The sequence below is a fragment of the Bolinopsis microptera genome, chromosome 3 (assembly GCF_026151205.1).
Source record: "Bolinopsis microptera isolate Bmic1 chromosome 3, MBARI_Bmic_1.0, whole genome shotgun sequence".
NCBI classification, from domain to species: Eukaryota; Metazoa; Ctenophora; class Tentaculata; order Lobata; family Bolinopsidae; genus Bolinopsis; species Bolinopsis microptera.
The window spans coordinates 14,103,674-14,117,299 of NC_087074.1; the positions used below are offsets into that span (position 1 = coordinate 14,103,674).

General features: G+C 40.0%; 1 protein-coding gene across 2 annotated transcripts; it reads left to right on the forward strand.

Moving 5' to 3' along the window:
• Positions 1-1,652: 1,652 nt before the first annotated feature.
• LOC134813104 (circumsporozoite protein-like) lies at positions 1,653-3,011 on the forward strand. 2 transcript variants are annotated; one of them, XM_063820785.1, is made up of 4 exons: positions 1,653-1,732; positions 2,433-2,525; positions 2,562-2,612; positions 2,793-3,011. In XM_063820785.1, exons 1-4 carry the CDS (start codon positions 1,669-1,671, stop codon positions 2,858-2,860), a joined length of 276 nt encoding a protein of 91 aa, XP_063676855.1. In that variant the 5' UTR covers positions 1,653-1,668; the 3' UTR covers positions 2,861-3,011. The 2 variants fall into 2 exon arrangements, with proteins under 2 accessions (XP_063676855.1, XP_063676854.1); XM_063820784.1 differs by having other exon boundaries at positions 2,433-2,612.
• Positions 3,012-13,626: the final 10,615 nt, after the last annotated feature.

Sequence of the window (13,626 nt, forward strand, 5' to 3'; positions counted from 1 at the left end):
TTCTTTTCTGTTTGTCTTTCTCTTTTATTCTTGATCGTCAAAACATATTACGTCCTCTCGATCGTTAAAACATCCATCTTTAACTTTCTGCCGTCACACCTTGTCCACGGGTTAAACTGCATAGTCTCTTGTTACATGTACGAGATTTGAAAGTGAAAGTGAGAATTGGGGTACCACGTGATGACGTGACTAGATGAGATCTGGTTGATCTCTGGTCACGTGGTATCGGAGTAAAGTTAACGGGTGATACTCGTAAAATATCTGTTCCATATTTCGTCGACGAGTCCAACTCGGCGCGCGTCCTGGTAGGTTGTAAACCTACAAGAGTAAAGAGATTATGTATCTCTAGTCATAGATTCCTGTAGCTTAGAATTCGGCTTGAATCCTAGACTACTGGATGGAACCTTGATATAACGGCAAGTAACGAGTATTGAGTAAGATTAGATATTGAGTAAGATTAGGTATTACTCTCTGGTCAGGAAATCCTATGGATTCGTGGTTACAACACATGGTTGTGTTGTTTCACTTCAGTGTTTGACAATGGAGTGAGTCTGAGGGTGCGAGTGTACCGATAATATGGTTTTCAGCTGATAAGACATATAACACAGTTTCTGCATTATAGGTTTAAAAGTTAAGTGTAGGTTAATTGTAAATGTAATACAGCCGAGAATTTCCTCACGGTTGTCATTTACCAGGACTGTGTGTGTAAAAAGTTCGCTGTGTGGTGTGTAACTCGAATCCACTGCACGATAACGGTTATTTATTGTGTATTAAGTTTCTCTTTCAATAGCGATCCAATATCTATTCTAACTTTTATAATATCAGCTTTTATGATAATAGCTATTGGATTGATAATGATATCGAAAGAGAAACTTCCTTTCAGCGCTTTGTCAGGTTATTTGAGTGCCCCACTCTTAATTGTTTCTGATCGCTATCTCTGCTAATGGTATATGAAAATATGATCACTATCAGAGTTCGCTTATCAGTTAAAGAAACCGAATGTATTTGAGAGTTATCAATTGCGATTACATTTATCTTTTTCATTTATAAGTGTAGATCAGCCAAAGTCTTTCTCTTTACACGCAGGGTTGCATATCACGTGGGCACGCGCAGTCACGTGGTCACGCGCGGTCACGTGACAACCACTCACGCGATTCCCACAACCAATGAGGATGGAGTTGTGTAGCCATGTGCACGGCCTCAAGTCACGTGGTAGTGGCGACTGTAAGAGGTTATCACCAACGGTAAGTGCGAATATAAAGTGATTTGTATCGCCCTACAGATTATTGGGACAGAATCAGCGATATCAAATGTTAGTGTTCATTAAACGAGCCATAACGAAAGACTTTGTTTCCATTGAATTTCATTAATACTTCAGTTTCAAGCGGTAGTAACGCAAATCGGTTTCACTTTAAATCTTGTTTTTACGGTCGCAGTTCCTCAAATGTTCATCAGTTACGTCTCGACACGACAGGGTTCTGCTTGAGTTCAACTCTTGGGCAAGATTTCACCATGAGTCAAACGTTTTTCTCATTTAGAGTTTTTAAACCCGAACTGTTGACATGCGTTCATGTGTACCTAGTAGTACGAAGGTTAACATTTAATTCCTATTAATATTTCCGCTGAATGTAATTTCAATCTTGTTCTAGCTAAATTCTCTACCTCGACATGAAACTGTTTATTCTACTCGCACTCTTCGGGATGCTGGCTTTTATCAACTGCGACGAAGCAGGTTAGATATTCTCCATTAAAATTATATTTGCTCCGAGACAATTTTAATTTTAAATATTGCACCTGTACTTAACTCTTCAATCTTCTAGTTGCATAAGGGGTCGTTCACATATTACGTTATCAATACTTTGGCAATTTTTACCCCCCCCCCCTCCGTAATCATCCGTAATTAAGACCGAACCCCCCCCCCTATATTACGTAATTAAGGTTTGACCCCCCCCCCCCGTAATCCAGACCCAACCCCTCTCCTACATTACGTAAACAAGATTAGACACCCCCCCCCCCCCCCCCCCATTTATAGCTATCACAACATTTAAAGCTATCACAACATTTAAAGCCATCACAACTGATTAATGAATGAAATAATCGCAGAGCACTTCTTAAACGAAAACTGGTTTAAAATACGAAAATTTTGATGACATAATTAAGGAAAATTGTCTAATTGGTATTTCGAAAATCGGTAAAAAATTAAAATTTTGATTACGTAGGTAATCATCGACCAAAACCCCCCCCCCCCCCCCCCCGTAATTAACCGTAAGCATTTGAAACCCCCCCTCGGCTGATTACGTAATGTGTGAACGACCCCTAATGCGTATCCATTTCTACAGTTGTTGCCTAGTCTTACTTTTGGAAAGGTTTAAGTGAAAGTTTAACGACAAGTTCATTACCTCTAGCTTTTATCTAATCTGTTTCCGCGGCAGGAGGTGACGGTGCAGCTGAAGGTGACGGTGCAGCTGAAGGTGACGGTGCAGCTGAAGGTGATGGTGCAGCTGAAGGTGACGATGCAGCCGGAGGTGACGATGCAGCCGGAGGTGATGATGCAGCCGGAGGTGACGATGCAGCCGGAGGTGACGGTGCAGCCGAAGGTGACGATGCAGCAAGTAAGTGTATTTTGAGGGTACATTGACTATTCGTATTGATCTCAGCAACATAATTTTATTGAATCATCACGGGTAGACGTCCTTGTTGTCCACCCCTCACTCTAGCCTGGACCACTAAATTTGTAAATAAGATACCTTCGATATTTAGAGTTTATTCCTTATTAACATTTTAATTTTCAGAAGACGGAGCAGTTCCGATGCAGCTTGCCCTCCTCGCCCTCTTCCCTGCTGTGGCCCTAGTTTTCTAGACCAGTTTCAGTTTTACTGAGTTGAGGACTTATCTATGTTGAAAGTACGATTGTTTTGATAAATTGTTTCTTGCAAGTGATTGTGAAGTTGTTTTAATCATTCATTAATTTTTACCATTTTTATTCCCACTCATGAGAAAATTTACGATTATCTAATGTGTCTTTCTTCGTTGAACAACATATTTCTCAAAATTTGACCATAATTATTATTTAAGGATGTTTACTAGCAATAAGGGTGGTGACTGGTGTCTAAGGTTGAATTGGTGAGCGTTTTGGGAGATCGTAATTATGACCGCTCAACTGATATCTTGATTCTACGGTAATAACTTGAACCTGTTCTTATGGAGGGGGGGGGGGGGGGGGGGAGCCAAGTGGATATTTGTAGATATTTGGATAATGTCATCCACTTTTTTCGTGAATTATCCATTACAATAATCTACAAATATCTACATTTATCTACAAAAAATGTATATCTCAAATATGTGCCCAGAAATTTACTGAATTTTTGGAGATAAATGTATAAATTTGTAGAATTTGTAGAATTTTCGTGAATTATCCATTGATAATAATCTACAAATATCTACAGGGTGGGCCAAAAGTCAGTACCCATACGTTGGCCTTTATAGCTCAGTCACTGAGTGCCCAATTTAAATACTTCCTTCTGATATGACTTAGTACCACCACTGGTTCGAGGAATTTGTCAACTCGAAAAATATTCGCGTTCATTTTTTTCAAATGGAGGTTCATTTTCACATTTATTTGATAGTTTGGATAGTTGGATCAAGCTTAATGTTATTAAATTGTGTTTGGCCATTCGAATTACGTTTGTCCTGAAAGAATTAAAACTGTAGCTTCTCAGATGACCGAGATATGAAGCATAACGAGTTTATTCATTACGTGTGATCAGGTGATTGGATTACCTAATCACGTGATAAGGTGACCCCGTTAACTACCCCGTTAAACATTATGGGAATTGTTAAGAGTGCCCAATTAAGGTGTCGTGTCACGGTGTCACATAATCACCCAGTCAATTTTTTTAACGAGATACAGAAAATGCTTGATAACTTCGTCATTTCTAATCCGTTTTGCCTCATGTTTTCAGATCATATGTAACATTTGATAATCTACCGTCTCTGAAAAAATTAGGCGTTCAGCATGTTCAGAGAAAACAATATAGGTGTTTTAATATTGAATGGGCGTGGTCTAAAATATTCGAATTTTCAAATTTTGACGACGGAATCCTCGAACCAGTAAGTACAGTATGCAATCTGCAAAGCAACAGCTCTCAAATATAAAACACGGCGGAGCTATTAAGGCCAACGTATGGGTACTGACTTTTGGCCCACCCTGTACATTTATCTACAAAAAATGTAATCTCAAATATGTGCCCAGAAATTGTACTGAATTTTTGGAGATAAATGTATAAATTTGTAAAATGTCATCCACTTTTTTCGTGGATTATCCATTCTACATTAATCTACAAATATCTACAAATATCCACTTGGCTCCCCCCCTATGGAAAACTGGTGAGCATATTACTAGTGAAGATATTATATCGTTCAAATATGAGTTTGTTAATGCAACTAAATCCTTACAATAGCCATAATATAATGGTACCGATCTAAAGTATTCCTTTCTGTTCAACCGGTAACTCATTATTCGTCTAAATTATAAGATGTTTACTAAGTATTATCTGTTTACATTACTATCAGCGCGTATGAGACCTGGCATAACTGAACACTTGAGCATGGAGCAGGTCAACTTGGTTCACCATGTTATTAACACATAATAATATAATAAAAACCACAGTAATCTCAAACTATTACAGCATACAGACTTTCTGCTGAACTGAATGTAATACTAATGGCGACTGCCCACTAAGGTTAATTAATTAGCGTGTTATAAAACTATTTCTCTTCACTTTTACTGGACTACGCTCAGCCTGACATTCTGTAAATGTCAGGCGAATCTCTATCTATGAACACTATTATTATATAGCCTGGTATGGGGTCCACAGTTAATCTGCACTGCTGCGCGTCCAACAGGTTCATTGACGATGTCAACCCATCGAGATCGTTGCTCTGCGATCAAGCTAAGCAACGATCTGCGATGCAAGAATGATAGTTCGTGCCGAAGCGGCGAAGTCAAGTCCTCTAACCCAACCGCCACAGGATAGGGAGTCTGGCTTTTACATTTTACATTCCATCTCTGATATCTGACTCTGCGCCTATCTTGACTTACCTGGGGACCACTCGGCCGAATAGAGATTCGGCGGAATGGCAGGCTGAGCACCGCCTAGTAAATCTTGACTTACACCTACGGGCCAACTACTAGTAGTAGTACTAATGGCGTCCGGCATATTGTAGGTTTAACTTTACAAGTACAACCTACCAGGACGCGCGCCGAGTTGGACTCAGATATTTTACGAGTATCACCCGGCATATTGATATTCATATACTTATAGCTAGGTGGGTTTGGAATTTCGGACTGTCCCTGACTGGGGAGGGTGACTTTGCCGGACGTCCTGAGTTAATGAGTAGGTTGCCCCTATAAGTATAATGCTATATATTATTAGGTTGTGGTTTGGAATACGACTACGAGCAAATATGCGTGTTTCTAGCTTAATAATAATATCAGTTATACTTATGAGTATCTCAATAGCTGATAATGTCTATACCTGAGGCCCCAGGCTATTATATTCATGTTCATCATCTTATGAAATTGAATAGAAATTAGGCGGAATAGCCCGCCCAGTAAAACTAAATAATGTCAATGATATTATTGATAATTATTATGGCGTTTACCACATACACTGTTATTTGTAAAAATTCGGCGTTTTATCACTATGCTATTTTTATTTATAGAATGGATATTTTATTATTTGTTCATAAATTTCAGCAACTTCTAAGGTTCTATCGTTTCAAATCTTAATCAACGTACAATGTTAACGATCTATCGAAAACAGTCTGGAGTCTTGTATAAACGTAAAACACAATTTCATTGTGATTGTCTACTGTTCAGGTTAGTCTTAGAATTTGGGTTGTGGTTAGGATTATGGTTATATTACTAATACTATTAGGTTATATTAGGATCATAACGAACTTAACTTAGCTTCGAGGTTATGGACAGAGTTGGTATTACTATTATTGGGTTTTATTTCGGCGAGACCGTTTCTTTCGGTTACAAAACTGGGAACATAGGAGGTACGCATCGCCACTCCGTTTAACGTTAAGTTTAAAATGGAAATATTGCCATTGGTTAACGGTTACATTTTGTACCTCATCTTTGAAATGAATTGGTTTGCCAATGTGATTGGGTGATGTCGGCAAGAAACCTTTTATCGATATTGACTCCTTGAGGTATTGCATTGGTTGTTGTATCGAGAATGATACTGATAGTATTAGTAATAGTAACGGTATGGGCGGCGCTCAGCCTGTCATTCCGACGAATCTTTATACTTATAGTTTATCATTATGAACATTATAGCCTGGGTTCCCCAGGTACTACGTAAGCAATCAATCCTTACTCTTAGCACTGCAATAAATACTTCATTACCTCGTCAGGAACCTCCTATTATATGGTATATATAATTATATATAATTATATGTCTATGGGGCAATATTGTATCTGGTATCTAAATCTTCCCACATTGGTCTGACCATAGCCAGAAGCACTTGCAGAGCCAAAAGCGCGTCACGTAGTACGCGAAGACTCATGGTTATGTAAACTTTCCACACAATATTGTATTTGCCTTTGGTATCTTCCCACCAAGTACTATAATTGTATAACAATAAAGATAAATTTAGTTTGCTCGGCGTTACTCTTCCACCTTCTGTGGCTGTTCCAGACTCCGGATATATCGTTGTCACTGATCTTAATGTCAAGTTGAAGTACTCTCATCACCAATCAGTCTGAGTCAATCAGTGTTACCTATTTCAAGATTGTTTAATTATTTTAGCCGGGTTATCGCCTATCAGCAATACTGTATTACATGCAGGTGTGATGACACACTATGTACTATTATAGTATTATAGTGTGTTACCTGGCAGTGGCACGCCACTCCCTATGCTGATGCATTAGACTTTCAATATTCCATGGACCAGCAAGCTAGGTAACATAGTAATAGAGTGCCGATGTAAAATTGGCGGTTTAAAATTTAAATCAATTCTACGGTAAAAATACGTTTAGTTAAACTAAAGTATGTTCCTATAGTTCATAGCGTATCGAGCAAAAATATTGTGAGGCCAATGATCAGAGATCTCGACCTACAATTCTAAATCGGTACACTATAAACAATAAATTTATCTACACTCGAAGATTCCATCAGTATTTAATTATTTATATTATTTAATTAATTAATTGTAACTAGTTAAGCGCCAGTACCCCTACCCGACACCTCTGCTCCCTACCTATGCCCCGATGATGCAGAACGTGCCCACTATTCCTCATGCCTCGTCTTAAACGTGCAGTCCATGAATCCGAGCGCTTCAAGTACAAGCCGTTGGAAGGTGCCCGATATTTCCGCTTACATTAACGATGAACGAGCGAGAAATCATTTCTTACCTTTTGTAGCGCTCACTGAGACTTGGCTCAAACCCTATATGGCTGATGCCCAACTACATGTTCCAGGGTATACAGTCTCCCGATGTGACCGAAGTGGGCGGGTCGGAGGCGGAGTTTTGCTCTATTCCCACATCAACATACCTGTAAGTGAGTGTGATACGTTTGATGATGGTACCTGCGAGGGTTTATTTTGCAGATTCAGCACTAATAATACATGTGTTGTAGTGGCTTATCGACCCCCAAATGCCCCCCTCAGCAGTTTCAACTCACTTTTGGAGTTTATCTCCACGTGTATTCACCGTGTTAATGATGAAAGCTACGATATTATGATCGCAGGTGACTACAACTTACCCTCAATAGACTGGCAGACTGTATCCGTGTCGTCAGGAGGTTCCAGTGAGACTCAGCTATCAGCTCACTCCCTTCTCAACTTCATGGCCAAGCATCTGCTGAGTCAATACGTCCTTTGTCCAACCAGGGGTAACAATGTTCTAGACTTGTTCATCACGAATAACAACAGACTTGTTACTAATGTTCAGGCACAAGCTACCTCACTGTCTGACCATCATCTGGTGGATGTTATGCTCGCTACCAATCCACTATCCCGAAAGGAGGCTACCATCCCTAAGTTTGACGAAAGTAGCTTCAGGTCTCTTGACTTTTTTCAGGCGGATTTTGATGCACTAAAGGAGGAGTTACAGGAAGTTAACTGGTCTCAGCTTAGTGACTCATGCTCCTTTGAGGAGTTTCCTGCTCTCTTTACGGAGACCCTGTTCCAGATTTGCTGTTCGTGTGTTCCTCAGAAATCGGTGCCCTCTGGACGTCCTCAGCACAGCAACGCGTTGAGACGGAAATGCAACCGGCAAAAAGCACGACTCCAAGCATTAATTGACAAGAATGCTTCAGTAGACCAGATCAAGGCAGTCAGGAATAAAGTTGCACTCTTACAGTACGACATCATGACTGCACATACCAAGAAACTGGATGAGAAGGCGAACAGAGCCATCGAGAAGATTAAAAGTAATCCGAAGTTCTTCTATAGTTATGCCCGATCCCTCTCAAATATCAAATACATTTGATGCAAACCAGGAGATCACTACTGACACAAAGCAGATGGCGGACTTACTTCAGGAGCAGTTTAGCTCCGTGTTCAGTGATCCAAGCTCTCCTGATATCAAGGACCCAGATTTCCCGATACCTATGATCGAACATCCGCAAACTCCTGAAGATTTTTGCATCATGGATGACGATATCATATCTGCAATCGGGAATATTCCTCCTAACTCTTCTAGCGGACCTGATGGAATACCTGCTATCCTCTTAAAGAGCTGTGCAAAAGAGCTGTGCGAGCCGATACGGCTCATCTGGAGCGAATCCTTTGAGCGTGGTGAAGTACCTAAGTTCTACAAAGATACCTACATCACTCCTCTATACAAAAAGGGTGATCGGGCGAAAGCTGTCAACTACCGGCCGGTGGCGCTCACATCTCACGTTATAAAAATGTACGAACGCATACTGCGTGGCAAGATGGTTAGCTTCATAGAGATGAACGGATTACTCTGTGATAATCAACATGGCTTTCGATCTGGGCGGAGCTGTCTCACCCAACTGCTCAGTCACGTTGATGACATTGTTCAAGGATTGGTGACTTTGCGAAAGCATTTGATAAAGTGGATCACCGACTGCTTATTAAGAAGCTTAGAAGAATGGGAATTCACGAAAAGGTGGTGTCGTGGATCGAATCCTTCTTAAGTGACCGCACACAGTGTGTTGTGTTGGACGGGATGTCATCGCTTGCTGCAGCAATCATAAGCGGAGTGCCACAGGGTACAGTTTTGGGCCCGCTGTTTTTCATTTTTTTCATTAATGACATGAAGCTGTGCATCACAGGATGTGTCATTAGATTCTTTGCTGACGATACACGGATTTTGAGGCACATCTATACACTTGAAGATGCAAGTAAACTGCAAAATGATCTCAACTCTGTCATCGACTGGGCAAAATGCAATAACATGTCATTGCATGAGGATAAATTTGAGTTACTCGTGCACAAACACTGTCCCCGAAACAGCTTGCAAGACCTCCCGTTTGCCATCCTGACGCAAACTTATCAAATTTCGCATGGTAACATAATTTACCCTACGGATGCAGTCAAAGACCTGGGGGTTTTGATCTCGGCGGACTTGTCTTGGAGCTCCCATGTTACTATGATAACAGATCGTGCCCGTAAAGTTGCCTCTTGGGTTCTGAGCGCTTTTAGATCGAGAAACAAGATCACTATGCTGACCCTCTACAAGTCATTAGTCAGAAGCCATCTCGAGTACTGTTGTCCCCTCTGGAATTCAACTAAGCAAGCTGATATCGCTGAGCTAGAGGGAGTACAACTTACATTTACGTCCAAAATACATGGTGTGCAACATCTGAACTATTGGCAGAGACTGAAGGCCTAAAAATTGATGTCACTTCAACGGAGGAGAGAACGTTACACTATCATTCATATGTGGAAGATTCTACACAAGAAGTGTCCTAATGATGTCAACGTTCAGTTTAAAGATACACTCCGATATGGCCAGAAAGCAGTAGTCCCTAGCTTGTCAACGTCCAGTAGCCAAAGGAATCAAACGATCTTTGACAGCTCATTTGCAGTGATGGGGCCTCGATTGTGGAACATCATTCCCGCAAACCTGCACCTTATCGAGGACCCCCTACGCTTCAAGTCATTGTTGACGGAGTTTGTTACATCTATTCCGGACGAACCTCCTGTTACTGGATATTGTTGCCAGAACGGGAATTCTTATTGAACTGGAGCGCAGAAAAGACAGCAACTTCGCTGCACGGGTGGTCAGCCGTTCTGATGACCCGATAGAGGATCTATGAAGCAACCCCAAGTAACCCCAAGTAAGTAAGTAGTTAGAGCTCTGATAAGATTTATATTTTATAGTCCTGATAAATACTTAAGGAATCAGTCAGGGACATTGAGTTGGAGCGGCATCATGGAGAAGCACTACTGGAGAAGTACTACTGGAGAAGCACAACTGGATACAAAACACTTATAATTTTTGAAGTTGACTCCTCATCTACTCTAGTACTCGTTTTACTACTCGTAGGGAGAGCTTTTTGGACGATTTTGATATCCTTTTTTGATTTAGGCAGATTGTCTATGCCCCAAGAGAAAACTCCAAGAACACAATTAGAAATCTCAATCCCAAGATTTGTCAGCTACACTATTTTATTAGCTGTACGAAAAGTTTTGACACCTAATGTTTGGAAAAGTTTTGACATTATATAATGTGGACGAGAACAAAAAACCGACTCTAGAAGATATGAAATTTGATGTAAGTTGATCTAATAAACATATTTGCTTGGCATCTTCTATGATGATAGCATGATGATTCCAGCTATTTTAAAAATTAATACAACATTTGCATCGTTGCCAAAGTTTGGTGGTTTTGATAATCGCAGTTCTGACTACATATCCAGGGGGGGGGGGGGGACCAAAAGTCAGTACCCATACGTTGGGTCTTGTACCACCGCCGTGTTTTATATTTGAGAGTTGTTGCTTTGCACTTGCAGATGGCATACTGTACCTACTTTTTCGAGGATTCCGTCACCAAAATTTTAAAATTCGATTCTTCGGGGCCACACCCAAACAACATTGAATTGCTTATACTGGTGTTTCATGTTTGTGAACATGTTAGAGACTCCGTTGTAACATATTGCAATAGGTCATTTAATCCGGAATATGATCTGAAAAGATGGTGCGAAACGGATTTAAAATGGCGAAGTTATCAAGCAATTTGTTTATCTCGTTAGCAAAATTGATTGGGTACTCAATGATTACCCAATTACGACACCGTAATTGGGCTCTCTGCACGATTCCCATAATGCGGATCTAGCCTCAACCCAATTACCTGAATGAACCTTCATTTGAAAAAAATTAACACGAATATTTTTCGATTTGACAAATTCCTCGAACCAGTGGTGGTAGTAAGTCATACCAGAAAAAATTATTTCAATCGGGCACTCAGTGACTGAGCTATATAATTATAAGGCCAACGTATGGGTACTGACTTTTGGCCCCCCCTGTATAATAACAGTGTTACTCAGATTCTAACTTAAAGGTTAGGTGAGATTGATGGTTAAATTCAGTGCGGTTGTTTAAAACGATTGACAATAAGAAGGTTAATGTGGAGGAAGCACTATTTGAAATTAGCTGTAGTAAGAATAAGATCAAATAGTTGGTGGTAGGTACTCGAGATCGTCGCCTTTAAACTAAATTCTTTATTACAGTTTGCGCACACTTAGCTGAAATAATCTAAATCTCTTACGTAACCCTCTTATATATTATTATCTTATATAATATCATCTTATATAACTGTAAGTGTATTATAATTAACTCACGTATTAAGGAGAGTTGAATAAGGTTCAGCAGGATGAACTAAATATAGTTGATCTCTCTGAAACCTTGTGAGAAAACTCCCCAACATTATCACCATCAATAAAGACTGAGAGTATCGTGTCGTACATTCGGTCAGGTACTACATTCTGAAGCGCCGTAGGTCATATCAAGTGTCAATCAAAGAGCTACAGGGGTGACATTATCACTCCTCTAATATCACCTATTATAAATATAATTGACTCCAGAGTCCAGTAACCAGCTATCAGATAGAGTGAGATAGTATCACGATGACGCTCGAACCATGCAGGCGGTGAACTTGTGGGAGAGATTGCTCTTGTTACAGTGGTATGTGTTTCTCGGTAATGAAAGGTTGCGTCGAAAAGTCTGGAGTCTGATTGCAGTTTCTGATCTTGATTGAAATCAGTAATCATGTCCGCTGATATATTCGGGATTGCGTTGTGATCCTAAAATTCTGAACCTATTTCTTTTGGTTCTCAATCTTATCTGTGTGGTACTGGTTTTAGCATGATCATGAGGGTGATTGGGGAACTGTTGGCTATTTCTGTTATATACTCAAAATTTATATCGAGTTTGCAGTTTTATGTAAAAATTATCATCGAGAAATTCGGATACATTTATATCTATTTATTTCTATGTGTTATCAAATTATTAGAGGAACTACTAACTAATATCAAAAGCAGTAAGGTTGGTTTAAAATACCAATTCAAATATTAATAAAAGCCCTGACTAACACCACCACTAACACCACCACTAACACCACCACTAACACCACCACTAACATCACCACTAACACCACCACTAACACCACCACTAACACCACCACTAACACCACCACTAACACCACCACTACCACCACCACTAAAATCACCACTAACACCACCACTAACACCACCACTAACACCACCACTCATGCTCACCTCTCTGATTCTCTGATCAAATATTACGAGTCATCCGGTTAAGCAGATATCAGGTATCAGGGGTACCTTAGCCGATAATATCCTGATTTAACTAACCACCCTAACTCACTAACCGATCTCTCAATTTTGTCATTTTGGCTGGGTCTAATAATCCTAAATCTTTTAATTTCTAACGAGTAATTTTGGGAAACATCGGTCAAATCAACCTCGTTTATAGAACCTTTTTGTCTCCTTTTGCCCTTGCTACTTGTATTGTGGCTGAGCTGCTCTAATAGTCTTTATTATAACCAGTGGCGTAACGTTACACCACTGGTTATATGTGTGGTTTTGCCACTGGTTATATGTGTGGTTTTGCCACTGGTTATATGTGTGGTTTTGCCACTGGTTATATGTGTGGTTTTGCCACTGGTTATATGTGTGGTTTTGCCACTGGTTAAATGTGTGGTTTTGCCACTGGTTATATGTGTGGTTTTGCCACTGGTTATATGTGTGGTTTTGCCACTGGTTATATGTGTGGTTTTGCCACTGGTTATTGTGTGGTTTTACCACTGGTTATATGTGTGGTTTTGCCACTGGTTATATGTGTGGTTTTGCCACTGGTTATATGTGTGGTTTTGCCACTGGTTATATGTGTGGTTTTGCTGACGTTTAGGTAGGCTCCTCTTCTGAACTCACAGGTTTCTGTCCAGACTCCAGGAGAAGTGAAAACATGTTTTATTAATCAAACTTAAGAGTTTTAATCGCTAACGTTTAAGCATGAATCAGGCTAAAATAGTTGACATTTGACACCTGCAATGCATAAGTTTCGTGTGCACTTTTTATTTTTCAGAAGATTTTCAATTAATAAGAAATAATTGTTCTTTGTA

Coding starts and splice junctions, on each gene's coding strand:
- LOC134813104 (XM_063820784.1), top strand. CDS start 1,669: ATGAAACTGTTTATTCTACTCGCACTCTTCGGGATGCTGGCTTTTATC. Junction 1,733..2,432: donor TATCAACTGCGACGAAGCAG/GTTAGATATTCT, acceptor TTTCCGCGGCAG/GAGGTGACGGTGCAGCTGAA. Junction 2,613..2,792: donor CGAAGGTGACGATGCAGCAA/GTAAGTGTATTT, acceptor TTTAATTTTCAG/AAGACGGAGCAGTTCCGATG.